This window comes from Ranitomeya variabilis, chromosome 6 (assembly GCF_051348905.1).
Source record: "Ranitomeya variabilis isolate aRanVar5 chromosome 6, aRanVar5.hap1, whole genome shotgun sequence".
In the NCBI taxonomy this organism is placed as follows: Eukaryota; Metazoa; Chordata; class Amphibia; order Anura; family Dendrobatidae; genus Ranitomeya; species Ranitomeya variabilis.
In genome coordinates this window covers 497,192,747-497,212,739 of record NC_135237.1, presented here as the reverse complement: position 1 = coordinate 497,212,739, position 19,993 = coordinate 497,192,747, and the positions used below count along the sequence as shown (strand labels likewise).

At 44.2% G+C, this 19,993-nt stretch overlaps 1 protein-coding gene across 2 annotated transcripts in view; it reads right to left on the bottom strand.

The window, feature by feature from the left end:
* Positions 1 to 19,993, bottom strand: part of CPNE3 (copine 3) — a 106,799-nt gene that overhangs the window by 6,580 nt on the left and 80,226 nt on the right. For both annotated transcript variants that reach the window (XM_077270780.1, XM_077270781.1), the window contains exons 10-14: positions 18,703 to 18,762; positions 16,628 to 16,761; positions 13,503 to 13,557; positions 4,471 to 4,522; positions 738 to 871 (exon numbers count right to left, since the gene is read on the bottom strand). In XM_077270780.1, coding sequence (XP_077126895.1) covers positions 738 to 871; positions 4,471 to 4,522; positions 13,503 to 13,557; positions 16,628 to 16,761; positions 18,703 to 18,762 — 435 coding nt within the window. The remainder of the gene's footprint in view (positions 1 to 737; positions 872 to 4,470; positions 4,523 to 13,502; positions 13,558 to 16,627; positions 16,762 to 18,702; positions 18,763 to 19,993) is intronic.

The window sequence follows — 19,993 nt, the reverse complement described above, 5'->3', positions numbered from 1 at the left end:
ACAAATCATGCAGCTGTGCCAACACAAACTAAATCTCCGAGCAAGCCAAAATACTTGGAGACCACCTGAGCATGCTCGGAGAAACTCGAGTAACAAGCATACTCGCTCATCACTAGTTGTGACATGTGACCCCGACGCCCAATCAACACTGTCTCCGCCTTCTGTTGAGCTGATCATGAGGAAGTCGGAGAACAGCCGCAGCCTGGACTTCCTCTTCATGTTCAATTCATACGCCAGTGTCACGTATCACATCAAACGCACGGGAGCCCGGGGGAGAGCGAATGCCGACAGCGCAGGAACCACACTGGCATGGCAAGGGAGTATCAGCTTTTAAACATATAGATGAAGGAGGGGTTGTTCGAGTAGTGGACAACCCCTTTAATGGCCAAGATGGATTTGTTGCATAACTAGTCCAAATGAAAGCAGAGGGGCCCCACAGATTATTATCAGGGTCCATCTGAGTTCTCTTATGTGTCAGTATTTAGAACGAAAAACGTTCTGGATGATGTGTTTTTTCTTCCGTTCTAACGACGGACACATAACGGAACACAGACCCCAGTGATCAGTAGGGTCCCTCTGTTTCTGCTTGCATCAATTACACTCAATATCATTAAAAACCAGAGCAATGCAGCATGGGAAATTATGGATATTAGTGAGAGGTGTGAGAAGAAATAGAAATGACAGGCCTGACGCACAATACAAGACAGAGGGCTGCATGTTCCCCGCACCACACTTACAGAGGCGGTCTGTTGTTGGGAAGCAGCCGCAGCAAATCTGGCCACATGATTGATGATTGGAGAAAAGTTGGTGGGTCCAAATAGTTTTACTTGAGGGAGGCATTTACGATATGCATCTACAATGCCTTCAATACCTGCAATCATAGGAGAGATGAAATGTGAACATGATATTGTACAGAGACACTGCACAATTAAATATTATCATGGTTTCACACACCACGGCAGTTTTTTGGCCAAAGCGAGAATTGGATTCAAAAGGAATGGGAGATAAAAAACCAGGACGTCTTCCAGCTAAATCCACTTCAGGCTTGGGCTCCAAAAACTGCAGCGCTAATCTAAGGCCGAGTAACAATGTGATAACATATAGAGCACACCACTGCTTGTCCACCTGTACCAGGGTATGGAGACTATCTAAAGGCATGGACAGGCTGATTGCATTTCCCCCTTGAAGAAACAAGTTTTATTGTGTATTATATTGTGTCATGTGAATTGTATTGTAATGTTTGCATAGTGTAAAGTGTAATATATGTAGTTGAATATAGGGTAAGTTAAGTGTTAATAGTTGGGACTAGCCCACAGTGGGAGGGACAAGTGTTAAGGGAAAAGTGTCTGCTTCCTGCTAGGGAGACAGATATGGTCTGGAACGCAGAGTGAGCAGTGCTTCCTACTAGGGTGATGCTAAATGAAAAGAGACCAAACAGGAGGGATAGCGAGATCCTGAAGATAAGTGACTAAGAGATAGACAGAGTGGCCTTCTGGAGAAGGGATTAGAAGAGGACACCTAGCTACAACACCTTGGGCTTGTAAAGCCCCCGTCTCACATAGCGAGATCGCTAGCGAGATCGCTGCTGAGTCACAAGTTTTGTGACGCAACAGCGACCTCCATAGCGATCTCGCTATGTGTGACACGTACCAGCGATCAGGCCCCTGCTGCGAGATCGCTGGTCGTGTCGGAATGGCCTGGACCTTTTTTTGGTCGTTGAGGCCCCGCTGACATTGCTGAATCGGTGTGTGTGACACCGATCCAGCGATGTCTTCACTGGTAACCAGGGTAAACATCGGGTTACTAAGCGCAGGGCCGCGCTTAGTAACCCGATGTTTACCCTGGTTACCAGCGTAAATGTAAAAAAAAACAAACAGTACATACTCGCCTTCTGATGTCCGTCAGGTCCCTTGCCGTCTGCTTCCTGCTCTCACTGACTCCCGGCCGTACAGTGAGAAGTGAGAGCACAGCAGTGACGTCACCGCTGCGCTCTGCTCTCACTGTACGGCGGCTCAGTCAGAGCAGGAAGCAGACGGCAAGGGACCTGGACACCGAAAGGCGAGTATGTACTGTTTGTTTTTTTTGGTAACCAGGGTAAACATCGGGTTACTAAGCGCGGCCCTGCGCTTAGTAACCCGATGTTTACCCTGGTTACCCGGGTGCTGCAGGGGGACTTCGGCATCGTTGAAGACAGTTTCAACGATGCCGAAGTCGTTCCCCTGATCGTTGGTCGCTGGGGAGAGCGGTCTGTGTGACAGCTCCCCAGCGACCACACAGCGACTTACCAACGATCACGGCCAGGTCATATCGCTGGTCGTGATCGTTGGTAAATCGCTAAGTGAGACGGGGCCTTAACACTGAGGAGCAGTGGGCCTAAACAGGACTGAGCACGATGAACCAGTGAAGGGTCCCAAGAGGATGTTCCAGAGTGCCAGCAGTGGAAGAAATAGGATGCGGAACCACTGAGCAAGTGAAGGAGACTTGTTGATGAGCGTTCTGTAGCGTTAAAGCAGAGTTGTTGGCAAGATAGAGAGAAACAGTGGACACAGAGATCCCTGGAGTATACTAGTAAGGAAGGAAACTGTTTCCTTAGCAACCTGAGGCATTTTTCACACATTCATAAGACTTTGAACCCGCTATCCCTTGGATATAAGCCTTATCAAGCTGCCATTTAGTAAAGCATTTATTTTTGAATGGTTGTCTCCCTCATTGAACTGTAAAACATCTGATCCTGGCAAACCCACAACAACGGTTATCTGCGGCCTACACGGGTGTAATGCCCTCACAGCATGAGTCCACACACCCAGCCAGGACTTTCATGTAACGTGCTATGGTACCTCGGGTGAGTGCCTTGCCCACAGCTACCACCCTGCGCCATGTTACCAATACATCCATGTGTGTATGGTTACGTGCACAAAGTTGTTTTTTTTCAGGACTTTTTGGAGCAGAACCTGAACAGAAACTTCAAAATTATCCTCAAAATTTCAAAAACCCTCAAGAACTTGGAGGTACTGGTCAGTTTCTGCTAAAAAAACCCAACTCATTAAAAAGACTAGGCGTACACATAGGTAATTAGTGACTAGAATCCTGTAACAGACGTTGTTGCATAGATCACACCGGCTCCTTCAGACTAGGTGGCAAACATGCAGGGGTTAAATCCATAGTAAAAATCTATGGCATTTCCCTGGTGTAGAGAGCATGCTGCTGCAGCAGATAGAAGAATCCGCATTTTCTGCACTCATTTTTTGGGTTAGAGCAGGATAGGATTTTCAAAACAACCATCTACAAATAATTAGGGGGAATTTATCACCGTCTGGCTGAAGCTTAGCGAAAAGGGGAAGACCAACAACCGACACAACTCTATACGAGGCAGCAAGTGGATAAAACTGTAGCTGAAATGTTCGCCAACGCATAGCTGGCAAAGAATTACGGTACATTTCTTTCGGGTCAAAACCAGTACATGAAACTCCAGTCTTGATAAATTCCCCACATCATGCCGTAAACCGCTGTGGATTAGTGGCATGGGATCAACACCGCAAAAATCTGTGTGTAAATGTCACAGATTTCACCCCTTTACTTCTGTGTCTATATTGTGGATTTCACTCTATTAAATAAATAAAATCGAGACAATGACATGTGGTCATGTCCGAGGTGTTAATTTTATGCCACATGTGGAGTGCGCTAATTCATAAGGTTGAATAAAAGTCCATCTAGTACAAAAAAGATAAACTGAACAGAATATGGAGCCTCAAAAACAGCCACAAGTTACATTCAGGAAGTGGAGACGCAAAGGGCTCAACTCTGGTTCCTAGCAGCTTACTTCAATGTGCAAGTTTGTAATGTTTGCCCATTCACACTGTAGACTTTTATAGCACAAGAGATGCATTTAGTAGATGATAGGATAGGACCCATCGGAGAAGTGTCACCTTGTCGCGGTTGATGGGCTCACATGAATTGGCCAATTCATGCACTAAGAACCTTCACTTTAAAAAAAAAATAAAAATGTTTTTTACTTTTTATTACAGTTTACTCAGCAATTATGATGGATTCTTTGTGTTTGCATGTGTATTGGTCGCTACAGAGTGCTGCTGCGTTCCTCCTTTTTGCAAGAAATATATATACTAAAGATAGATGAGGAGAAATGCTGTCCAATTTTTTCATGGACACAAACTTCCATTGCCAATTTGGATCCAACACTCGGATGAACATTGGACGTGTCTTTGCTATTTTGCACGAACCAGTCAGTCTGAGGAAAATCACACACATGTGAATGACCCCTATTCTAGGTATGAGTGCTAGCTGTGAAAAACATGGATAGCTCTCTTTCAGACATCCGTTTTTTGCGTACAAGTCCTAAGGCATTATTTATCAAGCTCAACCATTCTCCTGCAGCGTGAGTACTCCCATGTGATCACACGTTGTAATCCTGTTTCCAGATAAATAGAAAACCCTAATTACGTAAACTCTTACCAGCACAAAATGGGTTGGATGGGTTAAAATTTATCGGGAATTCATGTGAAACCTACAATAGAAAAAATATAGATAAATAAAAACAGCGATCGCTTAGCATGCATTGCTGCATTCAGCTTTAGAGAAGTAGCAGCAAGTTTTATAGTTAATGAGGTTAAATTACACTTTAAAAAAAAAACTTTTAACACGTAAGGGTACTGTCACACAGTGGCACTTTTGTCGCTACGACGGTACGATCCGTGACGTTCCAGCAATATCCATACGATATCGCAGTGTCTGACACGCAGCAGCGATCAGGGACCCTGCTGAGAATCGTACGCCGTAGCAGATCGTTTGGAACTTTCTTTCGTCGCTGGATCTCCCGCTGTCATCGCTGGATCGTTGTGTGTGACAGCGATCCAGCGATGCGTTCGCTTGTAACCAGGGTAAACATCGGGTTACTAAGCGCAGGGCCGCGCTTAGTAACCCGATGTTTACCGTGGTTACCAGCGTAAAAGTTATAAAAAAAAAAACAGTACATACTTACATTCCGGTGTGAGCGCCGGCCAGCCGGAAAGCGAGCACAGCGGTGACGTCACCGCTGTGCTTTCCGGCTGGCGCAGACACAGTGGAAAGAAGCAGAACGCCGGGGGACAGACACCGGAATGTGAGTATGTACTGTTTGTTTTTTCTACTTTTACGCAGGTAACCACGGTAAACATCGGGTTACTAAGCGCGGCCCTGCGCTTAGTAACCCGATGTTTACCCTGGTTACCCGGGGCCTTCGGCATCGTTGGTCGCTGGAGAGCTGTCTGTGTGACAGCTCCCCAGCGACCACACAACCACTTACCAACGATCACGGCCCGGTCGTATCGCTGGTCGTGATCGTTGGTAAATCGTATAGTGTGACAGTACCCTAATAGTGACGTATTGAGGCTATGTGCACATGTTGCGGATTTTGCTGCAGATTTGCAGCTGTTTTCCATGCGGTTTACAGTACCATGTAAACCTATGGAAAACCAAATCCGCAGTGCCCATGCTGCAGAAAATACCGCGCGGAAACGCTGCGTTGCATTTTCCGCAGCATGTCAATTGTTTGTGCGGATTCCACAGCGGTTTACACCTGCTCCATAATAGGAATCCGGAGGTGTAAAACCGCAGGTGAAATCAGCACAAAATCCGCAGTAATCCGCGGGAAATCTGCAGGTAAAACGCAGTGCAAAATCCGCACACGATTCCACAACGTGGGCACATAGCCGAAAAGTTTTGATAAGTGGGATGTGGATGCTGAGACACACCGATCACGAAAATGAAGGGGCAGAAGAGATCACATGTCAATTCAGCCAAAAAAATCCAGTCTCTCACAATGTGTGAAAATTAATAGAAAATAAACAGGTTTTTTAAAAGGGTCGTCCACTTTTTGGGGGAAAAAAATGTAGTTGGGGCTAATAATCACTTTTGCAGTTAGGGGTTATTAAGAATGTTGCCCCGTTTTGCTTTCTATAGCGGCGGTGCTGCACTATACATTGCTAGTATCAGAATGAGCTAACTAAGAATCTGTCAGTAAGCACGCTATGACGGTCAGACAGGGAGATTGTAACTTTTTTTTTATATCTTTCCTGTATCTGTCTCCTCTCAGTTGATTTATTACCAAAGACCATGTCAAAGCTGATTGTGCAGAGAAACAAAGAGCCTGCAAATGAGAAGGGTGCAAACATTTTTTGAAAGAAAGCCAATGGCAAAAATGATTTTTAGCCCAAAATACATTTAAGTAATGAAAAAATAAATTGTTCAGAAAGGTGGACAACACCTATAAGAGATTAAAAAAAAAGCTGTATGAGATGAGTCAGACGGCCGTATAACACGGATGATGGTTGCATCGCAATGCTCGGACTGGCTGTTGGGTCCCCTGACCCAAGTGTGACAGCACGTATAACTATGCAGCTGTCAGGCTTGGGCTGGCAGAGCCAACGGCCAGTCCGTGCACTGTGCTGCGATCCTCGTCCGACCCATATGGCCGCCTGACTAACGGCCAGTCCATGCACTGCGCTGCGATCCTCGTCCGACCCATATGGCCGCCTGACTAACGGACAGTCCATGCACTGCGTTGCGATCCTCGTCCGACCCATATGGCCGCCTGACTCTTCCCTAAGGCCTCACACTCATCAGCATAAATAAAATTAGGCCAATGTTGTTCCTGAAAAGTAGGACGAGTCATGCGAGGACAATGCGATTTTTCTCACCTAACATCCATACGACATGCATTTTTAACTTCAGCTTTTTCATACAGTAATTCTGTCATTTCAAGCTGGTTTACTAATAAAAACCAATCTTAGTTAGATACCGTGGGGAAAATAAGTATTTGATACACTGCTGATTTTGCAAGTTTTCCCACCTACAAAGGATGGCGAGATCTGTCATTTTTATCATGGTACACTTCAACTGTGAGAGACAGAATCTAAAAATAAAAACCAGAAAGTCACAAAGTCAAAGTATGATTTTTGCATAATTAAATTGCATTTTATTGCATGAAATAAGTATTTGATCACCTACCAGCCAGGAAGAATTCTGGCACTCACAGATCTGTTAGCTTTGTCGGTGGGAAAACTTGCAAAATTTGCAGTGTATAGCTAGAAAAATAGAGCTGACATGAGTAAGGTCACCGGAGTTCATTGCTCCCATCGTGAGAATTTTGACCGGCTATGAATTCCAGTGACAGCATCACACACGGATTATCCGCGGACAGGTGAGGAATATTAGCTTTTATTATTTTAATTTTTACATTTAGAAATTGCTAAAAGAGGATTGGGGAGTTTTCATTCCAAATAAAGGTCTGTGTCTTTATTACATTTGACTGTGGGGGTTAGTAATAGGGTGTCTTATGGATGCTTCGCCTTAACTAACCCCTGGGCTTGATGTCAAAGCTGACAGGGCAAGTAGGAAAAGCAGAGGCTAAGCGCCAGAATTTGCGTATCTAATGGATTCCCCCTTTCTGGGGGTGGCTGGGGGCTGATGTTCTTAGCCTGGGAGGGGGCCGATATCCATGGCCCCTTCCTATGCCATTAATATCAGCCCTCAGCTGTCTGCCTAGCCTTTTCTGGCTATTAATTATAGGGTGGCCGCACGTTTTGTTTTGTTTTTGAGGAGGGGGGTTACCCCTTGTTAATAACCAGTAAAGGCCACGTAGACATCTGTGAGCTGATATTAATAGCCGGGGAAAAAATCATGTTTATTACCCCCTCCCCAGACTATAAACATCAGCCCCAGCTGTCGGCTTTCCTTCAACTGGTTAAGAAAAATTAGGGGAACCCCATGCCATTTTTTCCTTTTAGTTAATTTATTTTTTAGACCAAATACATGTACTTTAAACTATACATGCACTGCACTAATTATATAGGTCACGGACATCTTTCTATCTATTCTATGTATACATCTATTCTATTCTGATGAGTTACGCTGTGAATTTACTGTACTTGGCTGATGAAATGTCAGGTTTCCTATGAGATGGGTGTGTAAAAATTGAATGGTACACGCATGGTCCATGTGCTGTGCAATTTTTTTTCTCGCACCCACTGACATTTCAGTACTCATTTGGACCTGGAGGAAGACACATGTGGTGTCGAAACATGTCGTCCATAAGGGATTGAATGTATGCAATATTGTTACTGAAGAAATCTGGAACTTTTTAATGGATAAATAAAAGGTATATTTTACTCTACCACTGGAATGATTGCTGGAGAAACAAAAAGTATATATATATATATCAAACCAAAGAAATAAGAAAAAAGTGAAGTGGCACCACTCTTGAACTAGAGGACAAATCGGACATATGCACTGCATTCAGCGTGCTTACCAACGGAGGTGCTGGCGTGTGAAAGCAAGTAATTGAGCTGGCGGTAATTCAAAAGAAAAAAGGAACGCAGCACTCACCGGAGTTGGAGAGGATAATTCTTCTTTATTTAGAACTTGTAGCAGTACATGTTCACGGCACGGGGGAGTAGGAGGTGAGGAGCGTGTGAGGCAAGACGGACAACGGCCGTTTCGCGCTGAACGGTAGCGCTTCTACGGGTCCATGATCAGGAGGAAGTTCCGCCAGGAGAAATAAGGTAAAAACCCCTCCCCTCTGGCGTCACTACCCTCCGGATGAACAAGGTGCAAAATATCAAGGTGCAGATTAAAACCATGATAGCGTGGATAAAATGCAGATTGAAACAGATTATAAGTTATCTCAGTACAAAAAAGATCTCATGCCGACATTAATGATCTAATTCATCATTTATAAACTCGCAAGTCCACCTATGTGAGGAATACAAGGTTTAAAGACGGGGGATCCGCCTATTAATTGTACAAGAATCTAACTATACAAGGGGGATTCAAATCCTAAATGTGAAACAGACAAGCCAAATAAAAAGTAAACGACAGACAGGGAACGAGAGCGTGAATCCAACTCTTAAACTAATTACCTCTTTTGTAGAAGCCCATTATTTAGATAAATAAAGCCACCAAGAATTTACCAAGGAAAAATGACAATTTCATCACAGCACGAAAAGGCACAGATTAAACAGGGGATTAGTGTCAGACCATTGGGGAAATATTATAAAAAGATGGACATATCTGTCCTATCATTAAAGCCAGTAGGGCCCGTAGCACGTGTCCTCATGATCCATTTTGCTTCCTGTTGCAAAAGGATTTTCCCCAAATCTCCTCCCCTAGGGGTAGGAGTTACTTTCTCTAGTCCCACAAAGGTGAGAACTGTCGGATCACTCTGGTGACATTCTCTGATATGGCTTATGAGTCTGGGTACTCCTTTGCCCGTAGACACGGATTTAAAATGTTCTCTGAATCGAACATATAGTTTGCGTATAGTTTTGCCTACGTAAAATCGTTTACAAGGGCAAAACAACGCATAAACAACGAATTCCGTTTTGCAAGAAATGAAGTGACATACCTTGTGTAAGATGGAACCAATTTCTACCATTTGCCCTGTCATATGGTATTGGCAGAACGGACAGTGGCCACAACGGAAATTTCCTTGTGGAATGGTTTGGTTTAACCAGGTGATTTTTTTATCCTTTGTCACTCTATTGCGGACCAAAATGTCCCTAACTCTGGTGCTTCGCCTATTAGAGATAAGCGGACCTGCTGCGGTTTTAGCGGAGAGGTCGCCATCCCTCTCCAAAACGTGCCAATGTCTGCGAATGGTGGATCGTATCGCGTCATCCATCGGGCCGTATTGGAAACAGAAGGCGAACCTCTGTTGGGAATTATTAGGAGAAGTTACATTCTGGTGAATTTTAGAATCAACACGTTGAATGGTAGATTTTAATAAATTTTCAGGGTAACCCCTTTCCCGGAACCTATGAAAAAGTTCTCTAGATTGTGCTTGAAAGCCACTTGATGTATTATTTAATCGTTGTACTCTAAGAAATTGTCCATAAGGTAAAGAATTTTTTACGTGATTTGGATGATAGCTATTATAGTGTAACAAAGAGTTACTTGCAGTGGATTTACGGAAGACAGAAGTATGTATTTTATCATGTTCTACCTGAACTGACACATCTAGAAAATCTATAGTTTGGCCTCCAAAATGAGAGGTGAAAGACATCCCCATTGAATTGGTATTATTAAGGTGAGTGACAAATAATTCAAACTCCACTTTCGTGCCGTCCCATACCATGATCACATCATCCACGTACCTCATATATAATTTAATGTGTTTAAGAAAGATGTTATTATAGGAGTATATATAGTCCTCTTCAAATACCGCCATGTACAAATTGGCGAAAGTACATGCGACCGGGGTCCCCATGGCAGTCCCTGAGGTCTGCCTGTACCAAACATCCAAGAACATGAAGGCATTGTGGGTGAGTATGAATTGGAGACCCTCACACACAAATTGAACATATTCAGAACTCTTTGTAGTGGTGAGCAAGATTCTCCTAATCATGTCCACGCCCATATCTTGAGGGATGTTGGTGTACAGGCTGACCACATCTAAGGACACCAGGGAGAACCCCGGCTGCCAGACAAAATTTTGAATGTGTCTCAAAAATGAGTTGGTGTCTTTAAGGTACGAAGGGACATCTGCGAGTATCGGGCGTAACAGCCAATCAATGTACTGGGATAGGGGCTCAGTGAGTGACCCTATCCCAGACACGATCGGTCTGCCTGGAGGGCAAGTCATTGACTTATGAATTTTTGGTAAATAATACCAATGGGGTTTGGTAGGATAATTGGGGAGCAACTTCTCCGCCTGTCTTTCACCTCTCATTTTGGAGGCCAAACTATAGATTTTCTAGATGTGTCAGTTCAGGTAGAACATGATAAAATACATACTTCTGTCTTCCGTAAATCCACTGCAAGTAACTCTTTGTTACACTATAATAGCTATCATCCAAATCACGTAAAAAATTCTTTACCTTATGGACAATTTCTTAGAGTACAACGATTAAATAATACATCAAGTGGCTTTCAAGCACAATCTAGAGAACTTTTTCATAGGTTCCGGGAAAGGGGTTACCCTGAAAATTTATTAAAATCTACCATTCAACGTGTTGATTCTAAAATTCACCAGAATGTAACTTCTCCTAATAATTCCCAACAGAGGTTCGCCTTCTGTTTCCAATACGGCCCGATGGATGACGCGATACGATCCACCATTCGCAGACATTGGCACGTTTTGGAGAGGGATGGCGACCTCTCCGCTAAAACCGCAGCAGGTCCGCTTATCTCTAATAGGCGAAGCACCAGAGTTAGGGACATTTTGGTCCGCAATAGAGTGACAAAGGATAAAAAAATCACCTGGTTAAACCAAACCATTCCACAAGGAAATTTCCGTTGTGGCCACTGTCCGTTCTGCCAATACCATATGACAGGGCAAATGGTAGAAATTGGTTCCATCTTACACAAGGTATGTCACTTCATTTCTTGCAAAACGGAATTTGTTGTTTATGCGTTGTTTTGCCCTTGTAAACGATTTTACGTAGGCAAAACTATACGCAAACTATATGTTCGATTCAGAGAACATTTTAAATCCGTGTCTACGGGCAAAGGAGTACCCAGACTCATAAGCCATATCAGAGAATGTCACCAGAGTGATCCGACAGTTCTCACCTTTGTGGGACTAGAGAAAGTAACTCCTACCCCTAGGGGAGGAGATTTGGGGAAAATCCTTTTGCAACAGGAAGCAAAATGGATCATGAGGACACGTGCTACGGGCCCTACTGGCTTTAATGATAGGACAGATATGTCCATCTTTTTATAATATTTCCCCAATGGTCTGACACTAATCCCCTGTTTAATCTGTGCCTTTTCGTGCTGTGATGAAATTGTCATTTTTCCTTGGTAAATTCTTGGTGGCTTTATTTATCTAAATAATGGGCTTCTACAAAAGAGGTAATTAGTTTAAGAGTTGGATTCACGCTCTCGTTCCCTGTCTGTCGTTTACTTTTTATTTGGCTTGTCTGTTTCACATTTAGGATTTGAATCCCCCTTGTATAGTTAGATTCTTGTACAATTAATAGGCGGATCCCCCGTCTTTAAACCTTGTATTCCTCACATAGGTGGACTTGCGAGTTTATAAATGATGAATTAGATCATTAATGTCGGCATGAGATCTTTTTTGTACTGAGATAACTTATAATCTGTTTCAATCTGCATTTTATCCACGCTATCATGGTTTTAATCTGCACCTTGATATTTTGCACCTTGTTCATCCGGAGGGTAGTGACGCCAGAGGGGAGGGGTTTTTACCTTATTTCTCCTGGCGGAACTTCCTCCTGATCATGGACCCGTAGAAGCGCTACCGTTCAGCGCGAAACGGCCGTTGTCCGTCTTGCCTCACACGCTCCTCACCTCCTACTCCCCCGTGCCGTGAACATGTACTGCTACAAGTTCTAAATAAAGAAGAATTATCCTCTCCAACTCCGGTGAGTGCTGCGTTCCTTTTTTCTTTTGAATTACCGCTATATATATATATATATATATATATATATATATATATATATATTACAGATGAGCGCGATCCGATTTTTTTTAATCAGATTCAGCAGTTGAGAAGGAGCTTACAATCTCCTCTTTGCGGTCAGATAAAGTCATTTTGCAGCAAGAATCACATTGATTTATCTCAGTATCCCACAGATCAACATGTTAGGCGATAGGATGGACTCAATGGTCTTATGTCCACAGCCAACCTTAAGGCCCCGTCTCACTAAGCGATTTACCAACGATCACGACCAGCGATACGACCTGGCCGTGATCGTTGGTAAGTCGCTGTGTGGTCGCTGGGGAGCTGTCACACAGACAGCTCTCTCCAGCGACCAACGATCAGGGGAACGACTTCGGCATCGTTGAAACTGTCTTCAACGATGCCGAAGTCCCCCTGCAGCACCCGGGTAACCAAGGTAAACATCGGGTTACTAAGCGCAGGGCCGCGCTTAGTAACCCGATGTTTACCCTGGTTACCAAAAAAAACAAACACTACATACTCGCCTTTCGGTGTCCAGGTCCCTTGCCGTCTACTTCCTGCTCTGACTGAGATCCGGCCGTACAGCAAGAGCAGAGCGCAGCGGTGACGTCACTGCTGTGCTCTCACTTCTCACTGTACGGCCGGCAGTCAGTGAGAGCAGGAAGCAGACGGCAAGGGACCTGACGGACATCAGATGGTCAGTATGTAGTGTTTGGTTTTTTTTACATTTACGCTGGTAACCAGGGTAAACATCGGGTTACTAAGCGCGGCCCTGCGCTTAGTAACCCGATGTTTACCCTGGTTACCAGTGAAGACATCGCTGGATCGGTGTCACACACACCGATTCAGCGATGTCAGCGGGGCCTCAACGACCAAAAAAAGGTCCAGGCCATTCCGACACGACCAGCGATCTCGCAGCAGGGGCCTGATCGCTGGTACGTGTCACACATAGCGAGATCGCTATGGAGGTCGCTGTTGCGTCACAAAACTTGTGACTCAGCAGCGATCTCGCTAGCGATCTCGCTATGTGAGACGGGGCCTTTAAAAACAATAATTATGCATTTTACACATTCCCTACAGCTATTACCTGCCCAGTCGGTGGTATCTGAGCTCCAAAGCCAAAGGCCGGGAACATTTTATCCCTAGAAATTAAATAAATAAATAAATTTTAAAAAGGAACAAATGCAGAAAACATTTACAAAGAATATTAATGTATTGCTATGAAAAATATGAAAAAGGCCACGTTCACACATTCAGTATTTGGTGTGATTTTTTTACATCAGTATTTAGAAGCCAAAACCAGGAGTGGAAAAGTCAGAGGAAAAGTATAATAGAAACACTTCTGTATATTCTACAAACTCCTGGTTTTGGATTACAAATGGCGAGTTAAAAAAAACTCACCAAATACTCAATGTGTGCACGTGGCCGTAGTCGACTTTTATAACGTTGTGTGTCACTGCCCTGTGAATGAGGGAATATTTCTGGCACTTTACAGAGGACATGTGTGGACTTGTATGTCTGCACTACAGGACACGTGTGGCTGAGCTTTCCAATAGACCTGTATTACAGGGCAGGCAGTGATTACAAAGTGCCGTGACTGTGAATTTATTTGCATCTTGTAGCCTAAAGCCTTTAGATATGGGTGGAATGACAATAACACTTTAATAATGGGATACAACAATTACCCCCAGGTTACTGCAGGCTTCACAGGGGACATGTGTCACTGTATGCAACAAGTGGCTCTAAGTAGTGATGCTGGGATAAGGTGTTATCAGAGCATGCAAGGGTGATAACTGAGTGTATCTTCGGATTACTTGTTTGTTAGGAAATCCCTGTATGTGTTGCGGCTGTCTAACAGCCATTAGACATGCAGCTGTGGCACCCCAGGAGTTCGGGTACCACAGTGGTGCTGCCTTCCTCTCGGGGAGGGTAATGCCATGCCTGGAGACAGGAGGGATCCCTTTTGCAGATAAGCTGTACATGCAACACTTTCTGACTCCAGGACAGAAGGGGGAGCTCTAAACCCACTTTTAGGGGAGCTTCCCTCAATATACATCCTGGTCTGGAGGAGGAGTTAGACAGTTGGTGCAGACAAGCAGAGAGTGAAGGAGCACAGAGGAACCTAAGAGCTGGAGGAGGGCTGTGATTGGGCCCCTCTAAGCAGAGCGCAGAAACCGGGTACCGGGAGCCTGAGGCTGTGTGGAACTGCAAGTCCCACAGCAGAACCGGAGGACAGGAAGCTAAAACTGACTTGCCCACATTAAACCTAAGGTACAGCAGCATTTCAGAGCCCGGAGTCACCGTGTAAAGAGACCCCAGAGGAACGGTTCAAGTTGCCTACCATGCAGGGACTGTCCCAGGACAGGAGAGCAAGAGAACCTTGTTAGGATACCACAGGCAGCAAGGGACTAGAAACCAGCGCATAGTGGAAGGCTCCCAAACTGACCTGGCAAAAGGGATTTCCACCTGTCTTCAGGCTGCCTGGACCCCAAGGACACCTGTTGCCGGTACCCTGGACTGAGGCTGAATACAACATCAGTAAACCAGGTAAAGACTGCAACCCTGTGTCTTCAATTTATTTGCCAGCATCCACCACACCATCCTTGCCATACACCTTGGGAGCCCAGGGGACCCCGCTTTACCTGTGGGAAGTGTCACCATCTATGCTGCAGTATCATCACCCCAGAGGACCCCTTTAAGCAGCGTCGGTCACCTCTGACCGAGAACCACAGGTGGTGTCACGAAAACAAACTTTATTAAACCCTTTAAAATACCTTTCCCCCTTTTACATGAGTGCCCAGGGCCACGGACCGGGTCACTGCCACCTTGACCACCCCTGGCGGGCGACTCACAACCACGGGGACTCAAACATATTTTTGAGCACTCCGAAGTCACTCTGTTAGCACAAGAGCATGCTCTGATAACACCTTATCCCAGCACGTTCGCTCATCACTATCTCTAAAATAAAGCCAAGGGACACAGGAGGCCTGCTAGGTTGACCACCACTTGCTGTAAAACCCTTATTTTTTTATTTTATACATTCCACAGTCACCACTAATGCCTCACATTCCAATTGTTTTTTTAGATACAGACACAATTTTCTATCTACCCTTCACACTTATATACTCATGCTACTATCACTTGCATTTACTGTGGATGTTTTATTCACTGAGCCAAGGTCCCAGTTTGGTTGCGCATGACCAAAGCTGCCATTCACATTTGTGTTTTAACAGCACTTAGGAGTTGTGTTTTTTGACTCACGGTGTGTTCATCTCTCACTTGTGTGTTACCACAGCACCTTGCATGTTTCTCTACTGGTGGGAGGGGGAGATTTATCTGTCAGCACTGATCTCTGACTGTGGGGCATGTGAATTCCGGTCCTGCTAATGTTTGTCAGGATCACAGCATTCCCTGTATGCAAGTGTGTATCTCACCCCCAGATGAAGTTTTCCAAGCGAAACCCTTATCAGTCCCTGACTCCCTGCTATTCTACCCCTGACTGTATTATTGTGGTAACTGTTTAGGTGCCTGCTTAGAAGGGCATCTACTACCTTTTCATCTAGTGTCATCTGCCTTTCTTGGAGGCTTATTTTATGACCCCACATGTTCATGGAGTTGAATAGTGCCTTATATTCCTTCTCTCCACTTTATTCCTTATGGTGTTTCTCCTTGACAGTTGCAAACATTTGTCGGATTTTTTGCACTTGTGGTTATAGACTGCCTTCTTGTGGAAGACATTGAAATTGCAGGGTGTGCATTGTTATATAGGTTTTTCTCATCCTATTTGTCTATATTGTGTTGTCTCTACACTAAAATATAGTATCCTCATATCTACTGTATCCTCACCCATCCCCTGTAGACTGTGAGCCCTCGCGGGCAGGGTCCTCTCTCCTTATGTACCTGTGTGTGCCTTGTTTTGCTCATGCTTATTGTGCTTGTCTATATCTGCCCCTTTCACATGTAAAGCGCCATGGAATATATGGCGCTCTAAAAATGAATAATAATAATAATAATAAAAGCAGAGCTCAGATCATACAAGTGTGGGGTACAATTGCAATCTCTGCACCTATTAGAGTTACACCCCTGGGCACAATAATGTTATATAACACCAGAAAAGAAAACTTTGTATTGCCAAATCGATTTCACAGTAAAACCGCCCAATTATTCACTTACTATGCTAAAGACAAGAAGGAATGAGGGACTAAGACTTACGTGTCGTAATCCTGTATTACCATACCCACTGACCAGATGGCGTGCAGGTACTCATTGACTCCATTGGGACTAATGTAGTGCAGAGAATCCGGAGACCTCGGATCGCCATTAGATCCAGTGAAGTCTATACCAACCTATTGTAATGGTAGTAAATGGAAGTTAGTAAGAAGGATCCTATAACATCAGCCATCAGAATGTAAAACCTACAGCCATTCCTTTATATAAGGGCAACACACACCCTTCCTAAAAATTCACAATGGACTTTAATCAAGGACACCACATCCTAAAAAAAATCATAGTCGTAAAGTGCAAAGAGATTACGGTACATAAATTTGGAAACGCCCTTGAAAAACATTAAAAAAAAAATGGTTTGTTACATGCTGAATAGTAACAGACTAGTTAATGGGCTTTTCCCGCAAAGTTCACTTTAATAAGTAGATCTTGGAATAACAATAATTTCCACAATTGGATGTGTTAAATAACGTAACGTAAGCGCTTTGCGAATCTCGCTCACTTTTGTCCATTCATGTTAGTGCGCAGCTGTGCATGCCCCATCTTCACAGCCGCACCGCACATGTCCGAGGAGCACATTGTGACCATGTAATCTGCTGTCCACTGAAGACAATAACTGGAAGAACACTGCAAGCGCGGCTGTGCTCCCAGGACATGCTCAGAGCACCTATGAAGCCAAGGATTGTACTTTTAGCTTCACTGAGCACTGACTAGGGATGATCAGACCCGTGAATGCTCGGTTTCGACCAAACTTTATTCCAATGTTTGGTTTGAATACCAGAACGCTACCCGAACCCCATAAAAGTCAATGGGTATCCAAACTTAGGTGCAGTAAAATGGTCATAGTAAGGGCTGGGGGGCTGCCAAAGGAAGCAGAGTGCAACCACACAGAGTCAGACTCTCTCACTCCAAACTGTAAAACAAACTTCCGGGAGAAGTCAGTGTTCGCAGTTCAGAATTAAAGGGAACCTATCACCCCAAAACTCAAAGATGAGCTGCGGTCACCGGCATCAGGGGCTTATCTACAGCATTCTGTAGATAAGCCCCCGATGTATCCTGAAAGATGAGAAAAGAGGTTAGATTATACTCACTCAGGGGCGGTCCCGGTCCGATGGGCGTCATGGTCCGGTCCAGCGCCTCCTATCTTCATACGATGACGTCCTCTTCTTGTCTTCACGCCGCAGCTGCAGCACAGGCGTACTGATTTGCCCTGTTGAGGGCAGAGCAAAGTACTGCAGTGCGCAGGCGCCAGGAAAGGTCAGAGAGGCCCGGTGCCTGCGCACTGCAGTACTTTGCTCTGCCCTCAACAGGGCAAATCAGTATGCCTGCGCCGGAGCCGCAGCGTGAAGACAAGAAGAGGACGTCATCGTAAGAAGATAGGAGGCGCTGGACTGGACCGCGACGCCCATCGGACCGGACTGCACCGGGACCACCCCTGGGTGAGTATAATCTAACCTCTTTTTCTCATCTTTCAGGATACATCGGGGGCTTATCTACAGCATTACAGAATGCAGTAGATAAGCCCCTGATTCCAGTGGCCGCAGCTCATCTTCGATTTTTGGGGTGACAGGTTCCCTTTAAGTTAACATGTCATTCTTACAATACAGTGAATGTCATTAAAAAAAACTGAAAAAAATGCCCTTTTCTTCTATTTCAGCTCACTAGTTTTTGCTTTTTTTGCTTCTTGTTACGTTTTTCTCTATATACAAAGTGAAAAGAATAAAACTGATGGTGGGATAAAATTAACTAAACAGCCTCTTACTGATTGAACTGTAATGTTCGGCTCACTAGACCTTGCATTTAGTTTAATATAGTCGGTATCTCCAGAGAAATAAAAGATCTGACAGCTTAAACACTTACACGTCTGACCTTTCTTTTACGCGGATGGCAAACATCACAGAAATGTAGTGAGGCCAAATTGACATTAGATTGTCAGAGGATGCCAATAATACCCTGTGAATGTCTATACAGCTTTATGTCGTATTCTTAGGATATTACATTTATGCATCTGTTGTGTTGCCACTGATGTTATTTTCATGGTGTAGTTCAGGTCACGTACTTACCACAAAGTTCATCTGACATCCTCCCATAATATAGTCAAGAAATGTGTATTCTACTGTGATCTAAAAAGAGACAAATCAGAGGTAAGTAATGGAGAAATACACAATTGTGATCATTTTACCAAAGCTGCTGGTCTTATCTAAACACTGCCACACAAAAAAGTCCCTTAAACCAGCCATTCACCCCTTAAAAAGGTTATTTATACAGGAAAAGTAAGGCTGTTTTCGCACCAATGTTTTTAGCATTCTGTTTTTGGCTCGTCTGTTTCATTTTTAGAAACAAACTGAATGAATGCAAAAAAGTAGAATAATTTTAAAGGGGGGCTTCAGTTAAATTGATCTTCTGATATGTTACAAAAGCTGGTTGCATGGGACCCCATGGATAGGTTTAGAGCGTTCCCTGAACATATTCCCTCATGAAACCAGATACTTAAAACAGGAAATTGTAATCTCTTTGTAAATTTCAACCAAAGGGATAGCTCAACTCAAGCTCAACTATTTTTCTCTCCCACCATCTCTCCCGACCCATCCGTCTACACAGATCAATGAGGGACTGATTTTGTGGAAAGAGTCGTACTTTTGTAAGACACCAGTCATTTTATCACATCATATACTGAAAAATGTGAAACTATTTATTCCAGGTGGTGAGAAATGTTGTTAAAAAAATGCAATTCTGTCATGTTGTTTTGGGGGGTTTACTTTCATAGAGTTCATTGCGTGATTAAAATGACCTAACAGCTTCACTCTTTAGGTCAGTACGATTACAGCGTTCTAAAAACTTATGATCAAATTTAGCAAATTGTCTCTTCAGAAAGGAAGAGGACTAGAACTCTAGTGCCACCTATTGGAAGTAGCAATCCTAACAGTCAATGTCGACCCTTTAACGAGCCTTGTCACATGACTCAGAATAAAAGCCAAACCAGAATCTCAGTTTGCAGACACTGCACTGATGAGGGGCAGTACCGCGAAACAAAAGTGTGAGATCTGGTTTGGCATTGTGAGAGGCGGTTGACCGGGATCCAAGGGGTAACGTTTCTTCTTGCAGTGAGTGACACGTTAAGCATGCTGAGATGAGGAGACTTTAAGCTGCAATGCTCCTCTGGGAAATATTCAAATTGTCTCTTAAGAGAGGAAGAGGACTAGAACTCTAGTGCCACCTATATATAAGTATATAAGTAGCAATCCTAACCCAACAATGCAGACGAGCTGAAGGCTGCTATCAAAGCAACCTGGGCTTCCATAACACCTCAGCAGTGCCACAGGCTGATCTCCTCCATGCCACGCCGCATTGATG